General features: G+C 38.4%; 1 protein-coding gene across 2 annotated transcripts; it reads right to left on the bottom strand.

The window, feature by feature from the left end:
• Positions 1-4,809: 4,809 nt before the first annotated feature.
• Positions 4,810-13,474, bottom strand: LOC109012524 (uncharacterized ATP-dependent helicase C29A10.10c-like). 2 transcript variants are annotated; one of them, XR_004798552.1, is made up of 9 exons: positions 13,366-13,474; positions 10,814-12,381; positions 9,356-9,544; positions 8,809-8,904; positions 8,545-8,707; positions 8,268-8,400; positions 6,417-8,174; positions 5,486-6,287; positions 4,810-5,386 (listed from the first exon to the last, which is right to left on the bottom strand). XR_004798552.1 is itself a non-coding variant. In XM_018994227.2 (8 exons), exons 2-8 carry the CDS (start codon positions 12,189-12,191, stop codon positions 5,862-5,864), a joined length of 4,143 nt encoding a protein of 1,380 aa, XP_018849772.1. In that variant the 5' UTR covers positions 12,192-12,381; positions 13,366-13,474; the 3' UTR covers positions 4,810-5,861. The 2 variants fall into 2 exon arrangements, 1 of the variants encoding a protein (XP_018849772.1); XM_018994227.2 differs by having other exon boundaries at positions 4,810-6,287.
• Positions 13,475-19,774: the final 6,300 nt, after the last annotated feature.

Raw genomic sequence — 19,774 nt, 5'->3', positions numbered from 1 at the left:
CTCATCTTTTGCAGCACCATCCCTCCTGCAAGTTATGTACAGAGGATACTCCTAGTAGGCCAAGTTCATGGCTTTCTACTCTGGGCCAGGCTTGATAGGGTCTTTTGGGCCTTCTGGGGAAAATCCCCTTACAGTTACCCCGCTAATTCTCATCGGACAAGTACAGTGGAGATTTATCACGATTCTGTCCCGCCTCCTTACCAAGGCCGGGAACTTTATTTAGACTTCCTGAGATTCGGGAGGCTTCTGCGTATTGATGTTTCTGACGGCGTTCCTATCTTCCATGATGGGCTTACCTTTTCATTACATCTTTTCAACCTCATTAATGAATGGGTGTCAGGCGGCTTTCATGTTGGCGTTGCTTCTTAAACCACATTTCCCAAAACTGAAACGACGAGTATCCTTGTCAATATGATTCATGAGAATCTAATTGTCACCTTCTTTTTATAAAATGTGGGACTGGGACCTGATTTCCACCCACTGCGTTGTGATTGTCCTGCCATTCTAGTTCTCTTGATTTTTCTTCTCTTCGACCAGTCTTATTTGCTACTTCGTGTTCTAGTATTGATGGCTTCTGAAAAATCTGTTCAACCCAACATGTCCAGCGGGGGCTCTACTAACACTGGGTCATTATTTTTGGGTAGCGGATGACGCTCGACTACCAACAAATCAACGATAGCCTCCTTTGCCCTTACCTTCCAAGTACTAGACTCTGTTTCCTTCGAAGTTCCTGGCCCCGATGAGGGAGCCGTCAATGCAAGGGCCATTCTAGTAAGGTAGCCCTATACGCTTCCATGTTTTCATGTGGTTTGAGATTGTCATTCCCTCACCCTATCCATGACCTTTTGGACCACCTAGGCTTGGCTCCTTCCCAACTGCATCCAAACACCTGGAGATTATTGATTTGCTGTAGCATTATCTAGCGGCAGGCTTTGTTGGAATCCTTTTCAAATGACGCAGACCTTACTAGCTGTGACTTTCTTCTTCCCACAGGGTGCTACGCCTAAAGGGGAATGTATGCAGCTTCAAGGCATCTCATGCTCGAGTCACCTTGGAGCCACAATACTAGAAGGTGAAAGACTGGTCTCCCAAGTTCTTCTTTGTATCTGGCTGCGAATGGGAGTTTCTGGTGGGTCAAGTGAATCGCCAAGAGTTTCCCATATGGACAGACTAGGGAAAATTTTTGGAAAATAAGGCCTTGCATCCGACAGCCTTACGAAGCGAAGCGTCTTGCAATCGTGCAAGAATGGGTGCAAAACCATCCTGATAGTGTTTTCCTGAGATTCTCCTTTCTGAGGAGAGTCTTAGGAGCTCTTTGCCTCCCCTGTGACACCTTCCTTCTAATAATAGGCCGGTCAGAAAGGAGAATCTCAGGAGCTCTTTGCCTCCCCTGTGACACCTTCCTTCTAATAATAGGCCGGTTGTTACGCGGCCCCAAGTCACTCCGCTTCGAAAGCGTTTCTCGGACCTTCCTTTGTCGGATAAGGGAAAGAAAGCTCGTCAGGAGAGTGTTCGGGCCGAGGATAGGCCTCTTCCTGGGGTACAGGACCTCTTAATGCAGGGATTGACTACTTTGGAGACTAGCCATCCCATTACAGTGGCGGTCCCAGCGCCAGTTCTGGCGGGCGAGCCGACGAGTACTTTTCCCGTGATGCCATTATCGGTAGTCACTGTTGAGGCGTCCGAGGGCGAGGTTGGGATGGACGCTCTCCTTTAAAGCATTTTCGAATATACTACTCCTGATGAGAGACAACATTCTTCTTCACGGATCTCCCATCCTTCTTTGTCCTGCTCGGCTATCGAGAGTTATTCTCTTGAGGTAGCTGATGAAGGGGTAGAGGTTACTTCTAGCAACCGCAAGGAGGCAGGAGATCATAAAGGAAGTAAGTCCCCTCTAAATGTTGCCATCCTCGGGGTTTCGAAGAGTCTTACTGTGGATTCTTCTATTCAAGGCGCATTCCCAGATAGGAGGAGTCTCTTTCGGCATATTTCAGCCGAATGCGGATGCACTGTAGGTGATGCAGCCGGTGAGAGTCCGAGTGATGAACCACTCGCCCAGGCTAAGTGTCTAGCGGGGGATGACTTTCTTTCAAATGCTACAATCGGCCCCCATCCGGGGGTTTTGAGCGGAGACCCACCTGCTCACACTGAAGTCTCTGCGAAATTGCCTAAGTCTGCAGGCCTTGCGGAAGCCCTTCCTTCTCTGTTTTAGCTAGCCCTGGAGGGGAGCCGAGATGAAGCCATTCGTCGGGTTGTTGAGTACCTATCAGGCTTTTTTCATGAGGTTCGACCGCTTCTTTCCCGCCTTTTACTTTCTTCTCTTTCCTTTTTCTTAGTCTTTTCTTTATGTTTCCAGGGCACCTCTCAGCTTGTAGCCTCCATCGTGGAGATTAAGAGGTCGTCATTCAAGAGAGCTTGAAGGAGAGGGAACAGTTGAAGCACAAACTCGAGAGGACAAGACTCGACCTATCAAGCAAGCGCAAGAGAGCGAAGAAGCTGGAGCGCCGTCAAAGGAAAAGCAAGCAGAAGTGGGAAGATGAGAGAACCCGACTAGAGCAACTTAATGAAAGTCTCAAGGTGACTTATCTCGGGCGCAGGAGGAGAGGAACTGGTTGGGGCAACTGAACCAAAATCTTCAGGGTGCCACCTTCTCCTTACAAGGGCAGCTAAGGTGGTTCCCAAAGCTTCGTGACGAGGCGTGGGGACACGGTATCATTGAAGTTCACAGATCAATGCGGGCATTCCTTCTGAAGAGTCCGGAGCTGTGTTCGAGATCTTGCACCAAGTAACTTCAACGGCTCGCTCTTGCTAAGATTCCCACCAATGAGACATCCTTTGAAACCAATCGTAAACTGGGAAAGAAATTGATGCCAAATGCTTTCCCTGGTCCCACCATACGTGTGCTAGCGTTAGTGGAGCTAACCGACCTTGTTCTTGTTACCCCTGAGTCGACCAACTTGCTCATGTTACTATTGAGACCGATGCTCCAGGCGTTGAGACTTAAAGATTTTATTTGTTTCGTCATACCTTTTTGTTTTTTTGTTTTTACACATGTATCCACATTTTGTTGTTCAGCGGTTTGTATATATATACACACTAACTAATGTACATATCTTGTTTGTCATATCTCGTCTTTGCCTCTTTTTTTTTTTTTTTTTTTGTGCGGTTGACCTGGGGGATCGTGGTAAAAGCGTCCATAGAGCTCCTACCTACCCCGCTGGCCGGTCATGCTGCTCTTGCTTATCCTCTATGGATAGTCGTTCTTGGAGTACGGCCATTGTCTTAATCATTATTTGGGCAGCCGTGTCCAGTCGTGCCTTATAAGTTTTCCGGCCTTCCTCGTTGGCATCCAATTTAACATTTTTTACCCCACTAGCTGCTTAGCCTTTGAAGTTTCTTAGCCCACCCTGCTGGCTTCCTTCGTTTTTCTCTTCTCTCTTTTCTTTCTGTTTGCTTTTTCCTGCATAGTCAGAGTGTTAGTTTTTATTGGTGAAGATTCATTCGATGAAGATTTCGTTGTTGAAGATTCTGTTGATGAAGATTATGTCCTTGGCCACCCCGCACCGCGAGAGGGATAAGGCAACCTTTTAAGCCTATAATTCCCTTTTTGCCTCGTGAGGCAGTAAGTTATTGATGGGGTTCTCATTTAGTGGAGTTGACTTTGCCAGTTGAAACTAGTCGATTTTCGTACTACAAAAAATAATTGTGTTAGTAAAACAGAATTTACACAAGTTTTTAAGGAGACAAACCGGAGCATTTAGCTGTTACAACTGATTTTTTGCCCGCTGTTGTTTGATTTTTCCCTTCTTTCCTTGCTCTTCATTTTTATTTCAACTTCCATTTTTTTTTTTTTTTTTTTTGTGCTTCATGCAAATTTTTGGGTTCTGAAAGCATCCACTGATTGTTAGGCTGACCTGCCTTGTTGACTATTCAGCATTCTCGAGCCGGGTAATGGTTAGAAACCCAGCATGTTCTAAGTAATGGGAATAAATCCCTTATAGTAATAATAATAACATCAACAACATCTATTAACACAACGTATGTTGGATTCTAAATTTAGAAGAAAAATTAATCTCCAATGACTCTACCACCATTATTTATTTATCTATTTTTTCCTTTTATTACTTTCATGTAAAAACATAAACATATAGGATTACACACATAAACAAGGTTCCTGCTTACAGTCAGGATTTCCTGACTTATGGACCACTGCCACTCTTCATCCATATCCCAATGCGAATCCAGATGAGAGAATACAAGCAAATATAGGACAAGTTTGTGTAGTAGCAGAATATTTCACTATTATTAATTATTTTATTATTATTTTTTCATCTATTTTTCATTACTATTTAATATTTTAACATTCTTTTTTTATTATTTTTTCACTATTATTTACAAAATATCTGAGATCACGTCACTACTCAAATGCAATTATAATCTACCCATTACATTTGCCTCCATCTCAAGTGGATGCATCTACCACATACAGATATGTAAAAAAAACGATATTTGTAGTTTTAAGATATACAAACTCTGGCATTCTATTGAAAAATGAGTAAATCTACTATCTACAAGGAAAAAAAAAATTATTTTTTAATGGTAGATTTCACATTTTTTTCACAGAGTGCGTGAAACTTATATACCTTAAAACTATATCTAACATTACTCTATATAAAAACGGATATCTACATCTACCACCTATATAAAAGTGCAATGTCGTTATAAAAGACAAAATTGGAATTAAAATTTCTACCCGGCAAGAGCATTGCTAGAAAAAAAATAATTACACATTCAAACTGGCTAATGATCTGAAGAAATTCAAGAGACTTGATCAAAAAAGAATTATGTATGATTCAACTAGTAAAGATGTATGTACAAGTCATTCGACATCACAAATGCCTCCAAAATTAAGGGGAGTGTTTCCCTTCCATCTCTGTACATAAATTTTAAATTTGTGTATTTCCTTCCACCAAGGCAGCTACGTCATTTTGCTTCTCCTTCGAACAATTAGAAGGAAGGAGATTAAAAAAACGCACCAAAATTTTATACAACACTTCAGATGTCATCCAGTAACAGGGTATTTGCAACTCAATGCCCTGTAATTTGCATTTGCATGTCCAAAGAATGTACATACCATCTTTAAAATGTGAACTGCTAAACTAAAGCAATATAATGTATGAGAGTACCCAAGAGCCAATGAGTAAACTGTACGTCTGAGAAGAGAACCACAAGTGATAGGGCCATGGCAGGAAGCTTCCCCAGTCCCACATCAATTTAGGTCATCAATGTAAAGGCAACTTGGGATGGATTTGACCGCAAATGTAAAAAGAGATGCAACTAAGAGGTTCTAGTAGGCTACAGCTTTTCTGAGGCCACCACTGGATTCCTAGATGACATGTATCAAAAGACAGTGCAATATGCTTAGATCCACAGAGACAGAGTTGTGTTAACATCGTAGAAGAACATCTCTTATAAGATCTCTTACCTTGTCCAATGGTAAGCTGGTTGATTAGGGGTGTGGTATGGTTTCCCCCGATCCACCCAAGAGCATCTGGCTCGTTGCAAGAAATCACGTACTCAATTCGAGCAAAACAGCTCTTGCACAAACGCGAACGAACTTTCCAAGCAGATTGACAGGTGTCTCTTCCAAAACCCTCTTTTTCCCTCCACAAAGAATCAGCCACCCGGTTCAGCCCAAACTTGATACAAATCAAAAGTGTCTGACTCACCAGCTCAGCATACAGAGATTTCCCCCCGAGTGCTCTGTGACAATAGGTGCAAGCATCACAGCATTATAAAATTAATTAACACTGAAGCTCCCCCTTAAGGCACTAAGATAATTTGCACCCAACAATCAACACCTACATCTCTCTCTTCCCCACAAATCCAGCAGAACTTTGCTTCTTCTGTGTGCCATATTGCCAGGCATCTCTAGATTTATCACCTAATTGATCAAAGTTATCCAAAGACTTCTCCATCGATGCCTTTAAGGGCCGGTAACTCCCATTCCTAGCTATCAGTGACCCACTCAACTTCTCATCATCTTCTGATGGTGTCCCTGACCTGGACTCCATATGCATATCCAACTGTCTATGTCTACCCGCTGATCTCAACCCCCTCGTATTAGATGATCCCTTGCCTGGCAATGGTGTGTAAGCTGGGCCCTTGGGTATGAGAAAATCTTTTGGGAGAGAATCCATTTCCATGTAACACTTCCTGGTTCTTGCATCAGCAACCAGTGCAGCCCAGTCATCAGATTGTATCAAGGCACTAGCATTCCCCATCACCTGTCAAAACATCAAGTAAGATATCAGAAAATAAACCTAGAATCATGCATTTTGGTATGGTGGACATGTAGGGCTGAGTGCAGATTCTTGTGTAATAGCTTGGATGAAAGGAATAATAGAAAACCATACCCAAAGAGCCCTTCTAGCACGAGTAAGAGCAACATTCATTCGGCGGATATCTGCGACAAATCCAACTCCATGACTTGATGCACGCACACAAGACATGATTATGACATCACGTTCTTGGCCTTGAAAAGCATCTACAGTATTGATGTACAGATCTTTCCCTTCTTCTGAATTTAAGACTTCCTCAAATTCACGTTGAAGGCATTTTAATTGGAGCCTGTACGGTGTTATTATGCCAACAGAGATTTTCCCTATACCAGAAGATTTCAAAGTTTTCTGAAGATGTTCGTACAAACGAAGACAAAACTGCGCTTCATATATGTTCTGATAAGAGACAGATCCACCTCTATGAGATTCCCGTCCATGGGTGATATCATAGAATATGTAAGGTCTAAGCAGAGGGTCCGTGTAGTAAACCTCATCAGGTAACTTAGCAACGCTTTCACTGTCAGTAAGGCGCCCTTGATAAAAGTACCTAGAAGGGAAATCCCGGATTTCAGGATGCATTCGATACTGCACGGATAATAACATTGTGGGACATCCTGCTTGCTGGAACCTTTCAAAAAGGCTCCTGCTGTACAACAATGTTCCAGCTGCCTTGCTGATAACAGTTGCTGGGAGCTGCTGAGGATCCCCAACAAGAACACACCGCGCTGCACCAAGTGAAAGGGGAGGTAGGACTGCTACTTCACTGGCTTGGGCTGCCTCATCAATGACTACCATATCAAAACCATGAGTGAGACGAGAAAATAATTTGCGGCCGCTGCTCGAGACAGTAGTGAAAACAATCTCGGCCTCATTTGCAAAGCTTGCCTCAAGATTAGCACGGGCTTCTTCCAAATTAAAGCTACTACCAGCACGAAACCTAGCCTCTAAAATAACTAGGCGAGACATCTCAACTAGAACTTTATCCCTGCCTTCAACCACTGCTGCAAGGTTCTGCAACAATGTGTCTCGATTCTGATCCCTGGCCACAAGAACATCTGGGTCAACGCCAACAGATCCTTGGGAACGAATAGCAGCAGCAGCAACATTGAGTTCTCTTTGAAGACAAGCTATCTGCTGAGACAACTGAGCTTCACGGCCTCTTAACTGGTGCATCCATCCAAAAATTTCATCACGGCTCTTGACCAAAAGTTGCTCAGTTCTCCGCTCAACAGAAACTGCCTGGGCAGCACGGGTTTGTGAATCAACCCCCACTCGAGCCACATCGGGCCGATAAACTTTCATCTCACCATCAATGAATCCACGATCAAGAACACGGGCAAGAAGCTCATCAGTTGCAGCATTTGAAGGAGCACAGACTAACATTCTAGGCTTTGGACAAAGTTTTGGAAGTGTACGGAAGAGATTCTGGTCCATGTTTTGAAGAACCTCATCAATTGAACCCATAGCAACATTGTCAGAATTGCTCTCATTGGCTTGTTTATAGCTTTCAGGTGCTAGTTTCTTGAGCAAAGAAGTGTAGTAGTGCTGATACTGGACCAGATGGATGACATTTAGCATTCCCCAGACTGTATGCGTCTTACCTGTTCCTGGAGGTCCTTGAACAAGAGTAAAGGGCCATGTCTTTGTTATCCCACTACTTGTACCAGCAGCCGTGTGCATTGCAGCCCATTGAATTGCTGCTAGCTGAGGTTCATTGAACGTCCTATGCAGATGATCAACAAAGTTCTGAGTGAAGCATTCAGGCATGGCAGGGGACTGTTGCTCGTACTTTGGAAAGTGCTCAGGACTAGGCTGAAGGATTGCAGTTTGCATCTGCAGAAGACTTATCTGTAAGCTTCTATTTGTATAAACATTCCTATATAGCATAAAACATTAAGACCATATAAAATAAATTCATATTGTCACCTGCTCATTGAGACGGCGAAATGCATGCAATGCAATGTACTCCCGCTGCGTCGTTGCAAGAGAACCAAGCACGGTTAGATACCAAAAGGCCTTGGGATGAAGCTTTCTCAGAATGTGATCATCATCAACCATGCTGGAAAAAACAATAAAAAAACATTCTGTCAACATATTGGCCAACGGGTGCATACACTTTACAACTCCATGAACAAAATTTCAGTGACAAGCGATTCAAGAACCATCAAACTCTCGGAAAGAAAAGTGAAGCATTCTGACAAACCTATTAGGTTCGTATGAGTCCCCAACAAAAAAATGAAGGATTGCCCCATGAGGATCACGAGTATCAATAGGTATGTGACGCCTGACAGTACCAGCTACTCGTCCACTGATATCAGGCTCCCCTTCATCTTCGTTTAAGGAGGTATTGCTCCGCTTAGATCTAACTGCTTAACATGATGACAATTAACATCGGTAGAAGTAACATGAAAACACCAAGATTCATACTACAAGTTAAACAAGCAGAAGTGCTATTCTCATATCAAACCTGCTCCAGGCCTGGGGGATGAAAGAATTGCAACATCACCCTCCTTAAATGTCCACTTGCACTCATTTGCAGGAAGGACTATCACATCATACCATCCTGAGACAATAAAGAAACATTTCAACTAGTTGATATTAGCAGGGCAATAACAACAATACCTTCCTTATATAAGCATTGACGTCTAGCATAAAATTCATGAATGTGTGAAAGCACTAAGAAAATGAATATATGATATCAAAAATATAATTCTAAAACACAGCTCCACGGAAGTTGCAAGAATTATTTTCTGCACTAGATCAGTTGAGAGAGAAAAAAAGGCATCAGCGCAAAAAAAAATGAGTGAAGAAAAACTCATTGCTTATGAAATTGAGAAATCCTATAGGAATGTTTCAGCCTATTGAAGGTTGCAGAAAATATACAGGACTACTACGGTTCTACTAAATTTGAATTTAAATTATCTTCTAGAATGGCCAAACGGCTGAGTAAACATCATTTTATTTATATTCAATTGAGATTGGAACTAATTAACTGAATGAAAAGTTTTTGCTACCTCTTTCTCGCCTTTCTATACTCTTTACACGGACCATCACATGTGTATCCCTTGAAACTGTTTCAGCTAACTCCTCCCAAGTGCTATAGAGTTGTGCCCGGCATTCCTCAAAAAGCAAAGGCTCAAATACTCTAACATACTCTTCTACCGATTCAAATTGACCGGGCACACATTGGAGCTCAGTGTCCTCTGATGCATAAAAATATTAATTAGTTGCACACATAACAAAGACAAATTTACGCTCCAAGGGAGGACAAAGAAACGACCAAGAGAAAAGAACATGAAAATAGAATTGATAGACCATACAGATAAACACTCGACAGATAAACACTCGAGCATACCAACCACAAGCACATATGATATGGCTGCAATCCAATAAAATTAGTGATTTTCATAAATGCACAACTGAAGAGGAAATTATTACAAAACAGGGTGGACGGGTTGTTATTTGTAAGATGACGCGGGAGAAGTGTGCTAAAAGTAGGGAAAGTAGCAGGTTAGGAGGGTAAAAAATGAAATTATTTTTTTATAAGTTTAAAAAAGTAGCATGGATTAATGATTTCCTATAGATTTCAAAAGGGGCAGAGGTCATTGTTAGAAACTACCAATCTATTTTTTGATGGGTAATTACTTATCAAAAAAAAAATTGAGGGGTAATTACTTATCAAAAAAACATTTTGATGGGTAATCATTAATTTTATTAATAGAAGAGTAGACATAACCCAAGTACATAGGATGTATACAAAAGAAACGGCTAACTAGAATTTACCAAACCTCCCAATCTATTTCTCTGTATATAAAGGGGGAAAGCAGAATTATACATATTAACAACATTCTATACTGTAAACAACCAAAAAATCTAAAACCTCTGAAGCATTTGATGCTCAAAAATATAAAAATGCATAAGATAGGAGAGTAAATCATATCCTTGTTATTTCACATTGACCCCATAACCCCATATATTTTTCCATCTAACACGATCACCTCACAGTTGGACCCCCTTCACTATGTGTGGGCCTGAGCAATACAAAACACCAGCTTTTACTCACTCAGAATTCATGCAAGGAATCATACTTCATCCGCAATTCCAACTTTGAATAGATATAGGATATGGACAATTAGTCACAAAAACTTCAGATCTCATAACAACACGAAATATAAAAAGGGAAAACAATCATCGTCACTCATGCAAATAAACAAGCACAACACAAGAAAGATGATGGGAAAGAGGCACATAATGATGATAAGAATTACATGGTGAAATTTTAAGTATCAATTCAGTTCAGATAAGAGATAGTCTGAAAAACATAATAATCGGAGAGTATTAGAGCATTGACATGAGAAATAGGGAATGACAGATCAAACTCCATGTTAACACAAATGTTGAAAATAAATAGCCAATAGACATAATTACAGTTTAAACCAATAGAATAACACAAAAATATGATTACATTATACCTGGATGATGCCAAAACTTTTCATTGGTCACCTCCCGTATAAGTCGCTCCACCGACGTGTCCTGATATGGAGTAATGTTAGAAGTTTGCTTCTTAGGTGGAAGATGTTTCTTGCTTCCCAATTTGGAATCCATGGAGTTTTGACTGATCAAAGCCGACTTCCTATTTGAGACCGGAAAATTCTTTGGCTGCCTCAAATCTGTGGGCTGCTTCCATGAACTCTGTCTAGGAATGGGTGGCAGGGATGCCTCCGCAGAAAAATCAGTTTCACCATTTAACCTGCGAGGCCTACCAAGTAGTCCAGAGTTCATATCACCGTTACATTCAGATTTGAGTTCAGTAGATTCCGAAAAGGTGCCTCCTTCGTTACATGCTATATCAAGTTGTTTCTGATCCCGTATCATTGGCTGACTCTGCTTTTCTCCAACACGCTCAGAAGACGGAGGAGCATTACGGACATCTTTCACAGAACGAGTTGTGATAGGTGACAGAAAGGTCTGCCTTCTTGGCGTTGAAGTTTTTATAGGACCAGCTTGTTTGACATCTTCCAAATTAAGAAACATGGTCTGTCTAATGCGTTTCTTGCCTAGCATTTCTTCCCTTTTCTGGTCAATCTTCCTTTTTCCAGGATTATTTGCACATTTAACTGCATGGATCGCTTCAATACCTTTAACTTCTCTTTGTTTTGGGACCAAGCCAGGTTCCTCCAGACCATCTGAGGACACATCACCTCTTGCATTTCCTTCTGTATTTCGACTACTATTGCTTTTCTGATCACTGGGATCTGGATCCAATTCTAAAGAAGCACAGGTACTATTTTCATCCTTGATACTTTGAAAAGCTTTGACACCAGAAGAGATATTGTCAGCAGCTAGACCGGAAGCAAAACGATCCCTCACTTCAGATGTTCCTTGCTCTTGTGAAGCTTTACCCCGTTCACTCAAACTTGTGTTTCCATATGCATCAGTAGAGCCCTCAGCATCAGACCATTCTCCTTCTTCTCTTTCAGCAGATGGAACTTCTGCTGAACCCTGAACAAATGAAGGTGAGGCTCTCATCTCCTCATCATTACTTAACTTAGACAATGAGGTAGTCTTGGGATTCTTATCCCCAGCCCTCTTCTGTTCAGTACCCATTTCAGGGCCATGTGCAGGTTTGGGCCGTACAAAAGGCTGAAAGCCGGATACCAATGATGCATGTGAAAAGGTATGATTATTTGTTATTCTTTGGGGAGCAGTTGAAGCTGCAACCAAGTCAGCAGTGTTGCGATTCATAGATGGATGTGTTTTTTGCGGCTGGAAGCTGAGGACACCATCACTCTCACTATCCTCAGCTGGGGGTTCATTGAGATCAAATAATGGCCTTCCACGCGAACCCATCTCATAAGTAAATGCATACAATCGAAACTATGTCTGAAAACAGGTTCAAAAGATGCTCTTCTAGTTTTCTCTTTAAAAAAAATGCACATGACATGCCAGCAGTGACCCAAGGCAGAAGGATCCACAAAAAACTGCTAAAAAGAGTTTTAATTGCCCGCTGGTTTCTGCGGATCAAGTTCAGCAAACCAGTCTACAAGCACGGTAGAAAGGAAATTAAGAAAGCAATCAGGGCTAAATTTAAAAAGCAAGCCAACATATGGATACGAGACCATTTTAAAGACAGATGCATAAAGCCTTACCTATTGAAAATCACAGCAATAAAAAAAAAAAAAATAGAATAACCTTAAACCCAGATCTTACTCAGTTAAAGACTATTTAATAGGTGGAATGAATCAAACCATAATTCACAATGCATAGTGCTAAAAATGGAAACTTTTTTTAATTTCGACATGTGCATCAAGTTTTCCAAGACAAACACTCAACACTATCATTTGCCAAGTACTCAAATAAAGCATATAATGTGCAGAGAGAATACAAGAGAGCAGGAAACGATATGGGCATGATTAACCTTCTAGTAGGTATTCATATTGCTAACTAAGACCCAGCAATGACACCAAATAGCAGAACCTGTATGCATATAACCCTAACCAAAAGATTTAGCGGCCCTTGCCACCACCCTGTTGTAAAACTACATACGGGGAGTAACAGTGCACCAAATCAAGAAACCCCGCTTTTCACATACTCAATTACATATGCATCACATAGAACAGGCCTCATTCCCATCACTAAACAAGCAAAAAAAAAAAAAATCACAGATCAACCTCCGAATCACAATACTCTCCACATCACCAACTAAGCTAGCATTAGTTTTCTAGGGTTTCAAAAAATCAAGCAGTCAACCTTCAAAACTAATCCCTCTTCGCACAGAGCTCAAATCCCCAGACCACACACCTAATCCCCACTAATCTACACACAAAACCAGCATTCTCACACCGATCGAACATGTTCATATCTCCCCCATTCGGAAATTGAGGCACTAATCCGATGGTCAACCTCATGATTCATTCGTATTCATGCCACTGATTGATATAAACAAATTATCCATTTTAAGTCGAATAAAAAATTAAAACTTAAAATTAAATATTAAATTCACTGTTTGGAGATAGAATTTTACCTCTATGGGAGTGCTTGAATCCAAAGAGGAATTCTATTGAGAGAGAGAGAGAGAGAGAGAGGCTCTTTGTGTAATAGGTTAGAGCGAGAGTGCGAGAGCGAAGGGAGAATGCTAATATGTGGGGGAACAAAGGGCGTGGTGACGGGTTTATATAGGAAATATCGAACCCCTCTCGCTGGTCGGTCTTTTCTCCGGTCGCCGTTTATTATCCCGGCGAATTCTTAATCTATTCATTTTTTTATTATAATCCACTTTTATCCTTCTGAGAAAATCGAATTACCGAAAACATCCTGGTTTTTCACGAGGAGTGCCGTGTCCCAACCCCTCAAAATGATTCATCGAGTCCTGGCCGTATTAAAAGATAAAGGTTAACTCCGTAATTGCCGAAACAGATTATGTTAATCAGTCTGCGGGTTTCACGTGTATAGCGCTCACACGTAATAATCATATGTTGGAAGCGGTAAATGGACGTTGATTCGGTCGATAAGTGGGTCCGGTCGGGAGTTCCACGTGTCGAGGACGAGAGCTTGTAAATTTGCAGTAAACGTCGTGAGGCATCGATCGATCATTTCGTTGGACTCCCAACGAAAACTGCGTAACCACTAACCACAATCTATCCCACACGCGCCCCCATAGCGTAGGGATTACACTAACCAATAGTACGAAAACACAGCGGCTTTTGCGACGCGCGTCGGCCGATCTGGGACGAGCTTACGAGAATACAACTCGTGATTGGAGGCGTACTTCCACGCGCCAATAAGGTTAACTAAGCTCCGTCTGAACGTTAAGTTAAGTTAAATTCTTGTATATTAAAATAAATTTAAATAAATTTAAATATTAAAATAAATTTAAATAAATTTAAATATTAAAATAAATTTAGATATATTTATAAAAAATTAAAAAAAAATTATAAGTCTTACGTATAAAGAATTGTTAATTAAAAAAATTATAAATTTTACGTATAAATAAATTTTAAATTGAGATAAATTACGTATTTAGATATTAAATTCAGTTTAAAATTAAATTGAATTGATCGGTATAAGTTCCAAATGGGGCTTAAGTTTTGGGTTATCAACAATTAAATTTTTATTATTTTACAAAATAAGCCCCGGATTTAAGAAAAAATGGTTAATAATATTTACAAATTTAGTGTAAAACACAATTTATTGTATTATGAAATCTATTATATTCGCTTATAAAAAAAAAATAAATAAATCTATTATATTCTAAAAAAATTAAGAATACTAATAATCTTTGAAGCCTGCGACGTCAATTATATATTTTGTATGTCAATAAACAGATTTGCAGATAAAATTTGATGAACGACATAACTTATTATTCAATAAAAAAATTGACATATCACATTTATATTGTTGGTATATCCTCAAATAAATCAGTGCATTAAATTATAAACTCTCAAATGGTTGTCATAGCCTTATTCGAATTAGAAACTATTTAATAAGTAGACTCAATTACAAAAATAAAAGTCTCTTTCCAGAAATTATTAATGTAGAAAAGAAAAATCAAATACTATGTAGCATCCAATTGAGTGATTGAAATCTAATGATTAATCTTACAACTTTTTTACAATCTATGATACCTTATCTCAAAGAAAATTTTTTTAAAAAAAAAGACGGTGGATGCAAACAATAGATGTATATCCTGAAAAGTTAAGAGAAATTATTAGCCAAGCTTTAAAAAGCTAACAGAAATTTCAATGAGAATAATTGCAGTAGCTGACACAAAAATATATGAGACACCGCTTCATTCTTGCAATTAAGCATTGATTAACCACGCAGCATAATTTGACTTTATTGCTTGGGTGGGAGGCTGACTAGCTAGGGGTGTCATGAGCAGCACAATTTGGCTGTCATTGGAAACATTAATTATTATCTCAAATAATTGATTTTCCATAGAATTAAAAAAAAAAAAAAGTTGGTAATTTGGACGTAATTATAGTAATATGCAATAATAGCATAGCTACATACATTAGTTGGCCATTCTAGACTTAGTTAAGAGTATGCATCCGAGTCCGAGTCCGAATCCGAGTATTGGTGTACCAGAATACTGGGAGTTGAGGCAAGGGTTTCAAAACTAATTATAACAGCGTTAAAGGTTTGGAATGAAAATTTAATTAGAGATCACTTTAATGCTGATGAGACTGATATGATATGTAGTATGCCTATTAGCAAAATAGAAGAGGAAGATAAGTTGATCTGGAACCATAGTAAAGATAGTAAATTCAATATGAAAAGTGCATATCATGTGGTAAGAGAAGAGAGAAGAGGGAAGAAGGAGAGGGTTTTGGAGGGGTGCAAGAGGATGGAAGGTGGTGAAAAAAAATCTGGAACTTGAATATTTCAAGGAAAAAAGCTATTTGCACACGGGAGGGGTACCCCCTGTGTACACGGGCCTCCACGTGGATGCCAGAAGAAACGCTGCGTTTCAACTTGTGAAATCCAAGCATCCTCTTTGTGCGAACACTTCCCATTTCAACTTGTGAAATCCCATCCTCCCCTTCGTGCAAACATTCCCCCTCGTCACAAGCAGGCGACCTCTCTGCTTCTCGCCCACGAAATCCTCCCCATCCTCCACTAAATCTTTCGCAAAACAAATCTCTCTTCGATTTTTGCCTTTCACAGATCAACATCTCTCTCTCTCTCTCTCTCTCTCTCTCTCTCTCTCTCTCTCTCCTGCTTTTGTTCTTTATCAGACTATTTTTTTTATCTAAATCTCAAAATTATGTGACAACCATGTCTTTCCTGTATTTTTTTGATAAAATATGTTTGTACCTGTATTTTTTTGATAAAATATGTTTGTACTTATTCGATCTGTTATCTGTGATATATATTGCGGTTTTGGTTATTCGATCTTTATGTGTAGCTGGGATCTGCATATGATGTTTTTTGGATTTGATGAATTTTAGAAGCCCCAAATCTGTAAAAGATTTTTTATTTTCTTTTTGTAAGAAAATTAATTCATTGAGTTATGGCTAGTCTTTTAATCTTAAGGCTCTAGTTGTGATAGTTTTGGTTTTCATATCCTGTTTGGCTGTCGAGAAAGTGGAAGAAAATGGAAAGAAAATTTTGTTTTTTTATTTGTAAAAATAGAATTTATTCTTCTAGTATGTTACCTAAAATTTTTCGATGAGAATATCTTTTATTGCAGCAACTGAGCTAAAATGCATGAGCTATCTGAGCATTTGGCCAAGGAATGAAGATGATGAAGACAAGTTATGAGATGCAAAATAACAGGGATGAGTTATGAGTTGTGGAGGAGAAGAAAAGTTATCAACTTGTTGTTGTGTGGATGAATTGTCGGGGAAGAAGTTTGAGAAAATAAAAGAGAATTGAGATCTGTAAGAGTCACTTGCTAAACTCATACTACCATTGGTACTACTACCACTGAAAATGTTGATGAACCAAGGAGAGGCAGAGTTGGACGAGAGATTGAAGGCTGCTTGCGATGAGGATGTACTTTTTAGCCTCGGCCATGGAGGAGGTTCTTCCTTCAAAGTGATGCAAGTTGTACCCTTTTTTTTAATAATATAAAGGATGACGTGGCCAGCCGATTCTGCAATAGGTATCCAACGGCGGGTACCTGTAGTATAATTGTATTTCAGGGGCCACTAAACATTTGTTATGGAAGGCATGTACCAACTCTCTTCCTATAAAAACTTTGCTTTATAAGAGGAAAGTTGGAAACAATGAAAATTGCCCGATATGCAAGTCAAAATGTGATACAATTTTACATGCTCTATGCCAGTGCACAGCTGTGAATGATGTATGGGCTGAGAATGAAAGTGGTGTGTAGAAGTGGAGTGTCATGGCAAAGGATTTTATGAGTCTATGGGATAGGCTCTGTTTGAAGCTAAATTCTAGTTTATTGGAGGAGATGGTAGTCATTTTTAGAGGTATTTGGCATAGATGTAATAACTATGTCTTTAAAAATCTATTCATTGGTCCTTCACAGGTTATTAAAGGGGCTTTATAATCCCTAATTGATTTCAAAAATGCAGTGAGAGAAGTCAGTTCAAGTGGTGGGAGTCCAGTGTCTACCATAAAAAAGTGGAAGAAGCCCGGTTGAATCGTTGAAAGCCAACTTTGATACGGCAATAGATGCGCAAAACAAAACTGTGGGGTTTTGAATTATCATCAGAAATAGTAAGGGGGAGATAATGGCTGCATATAGTGAACCTCTAAGAATGGATGCCAAAGCAGTTGTGGTTGAAGCCCTTGCTATGAGAAAAACAATTGAAATTTGCATAGAAATGGGATTTAGAAGGGTGGTCTTTGAAGGTGACGCCTTAGTAATCATCAATGCAGTGAAGGGTGAACCAAAGTGCTGGACTTGGAATGGTCAGATAGTGGAAGATGTGAAGAAGAGCCTAAGGGAGCTACTAAACTGGAAGATCGACTTTGTTCGCAGAGTGGGCAATGAGATTGCTCATAAGCTGGCGACTGTTGCATTAAAATTAGATAATTTTATATGCAAGGTAGAAGAATGTCCAGATTTCATTTTAAGTTTGATTTTTGCTGATATGTCTTGTAATGAATGATTTCTATGAATGAATGAGAGGTTTTTTTTTTTTTAAAAAAAAAGTATTTAGGTATACTCAAATTCGGTTGTCAAATCCATATTTTTGAAATTTGGAAATCTGGATACTCAGATTGTACTCAACTCTTATATTAAATCTATATTTTATTAAAAGAATTTCAAGGAAAAAAAATAATGTTGAAAACTCGCCCAATTTCTTTAAAAAAATAGATAAATCTAATATATATATATGAAAAAAATTTATTTTTTAATACAAACTCTATCTTTTAAAAAAAGAAATTCGTAGGATTTGTATATCTTAAAACTATATCTAGTATTATTCTGTATAAAAACAGATATACTTTATAAAAGTCAAAACAATGTCTTTAAAAAAAAATGTGACACACCATTAATTATTTTCATAAACTTTATTATTTATTCATTTTTTTAAGAAATCTTTCGGTTTCTCAACTTCTCTCCTCCTCTTAATGGAAAATCCTCTTTTGTGAGATAAAATTTTCGGTTTCTCAACCTTTCTCTATTCTTATTGATAATGAAAGTGTTTCATTTCAACTCATCATTATTACTTTTTCAAATTCATACATAAAATATAATAAACAATTCAATTTTTTAAAATCTCTAAATAATAATAATATTAAAAAATAATTTTCTAATAATAATTTTTTTTAACTTTCAACTTTCATTTAAAACTATCTTATTTAATTTTACTATCCAAACCGCACCTAAATACTCAGTCTCGTTTGTTTTCTTAAATGAGATGAGATGAGATGAGCTGCGATTAAAGTTAAAAATTGAATAAAATATTGTTAGAATATATTTTTTTAATATTATTTTTATTTTAAAATTTGAAAAAATTAAATTTTTTATTTAATTTTATGTAAAAATTTAAAAAAATTATAATAATCAGATAAGATTAGATAAATTAAAAAGAATTGTAAAAATAAAAATACCTTAACAAAAGTTTAGAATTGTGCTGACAATTTTATTCCGGCGTGGACATCGCGCATGTTTGGCACAAGTTTATATTAATAATTAAGTTTTTTAAAGTAACGACCTTGGAAGCTAATATTCATGACTCAAGTCATTGTAAACCCCTTCCAAGAAAAAAAAGTCATTGTAAACCCCACGTGGGTGGCCGCTGGCTATCCCATTTGGCCATCCTGAGGCCGAGGTGGCGCAATGTACCCTGACCGAGGTTGTTTGTAGCCACCTCAATGCTAAGGTGGCAAAATCTTCCTTGTTATGGGTGGCTTGCAGCTTTGAACTTCTTGGGTGCTATAAATTTTTTATTTCAAGACTTTGTTTTAAATATATTATAAAGAAAATGAAGTGCATATGAGCATATTTAAAAAAACAATTTTGTTACTTATTATCCTTACAAATAACACACTATATTTTTTTATTTATTTATTTTAATTTTTTTTTATTTTATTCATTGTAAACTTATTAAATTCTTCTACTCATCATCTATATATCACACATTTGATAAGAAAAAAAAATGGTGTGTAGTGTATGAAGATGATGAATAGAATTTTTCTTTTAAAAAAATAATTTTGTTAATATTCATTATCTCCACACACCACACACCATATTTACTTTTATTTTTATTTTTTTAAAAAATTTAGTTTTATTTTTTGTAAGAGAAAAAAATGTGATATCATATATATAATGTGTGAAGATGATGAATACAATTTTTCTTAAAAAAATCATAGAATCTTTATATGTCATTATTTAGTTGGAGGGGGTGAAACTTACTTTGGATCACATTTATGCTCCATGTTTTAAATGAATTTTTTTTCTTTTGGGATATTTTATAAGATTCTTTTTATGTGTATATTTTGTATAGGCCTTG

This window comes from Juglans regia, chromosome 16, assembly GCF_001411555.2.
Source record: "Juglans regia cultivar Chandler chromosome 16, Walnut 2.0, whole genome shotgun sequence".
NCBI lineage: Eukaryota > Viridiplantae > Streptophyta > Magnoliopsida > Fagales > Juglandaceae > Juglans > Juglans regia.
This window is presented reverse-complemented; position numbering and strand designations above follow the sequence as displayed.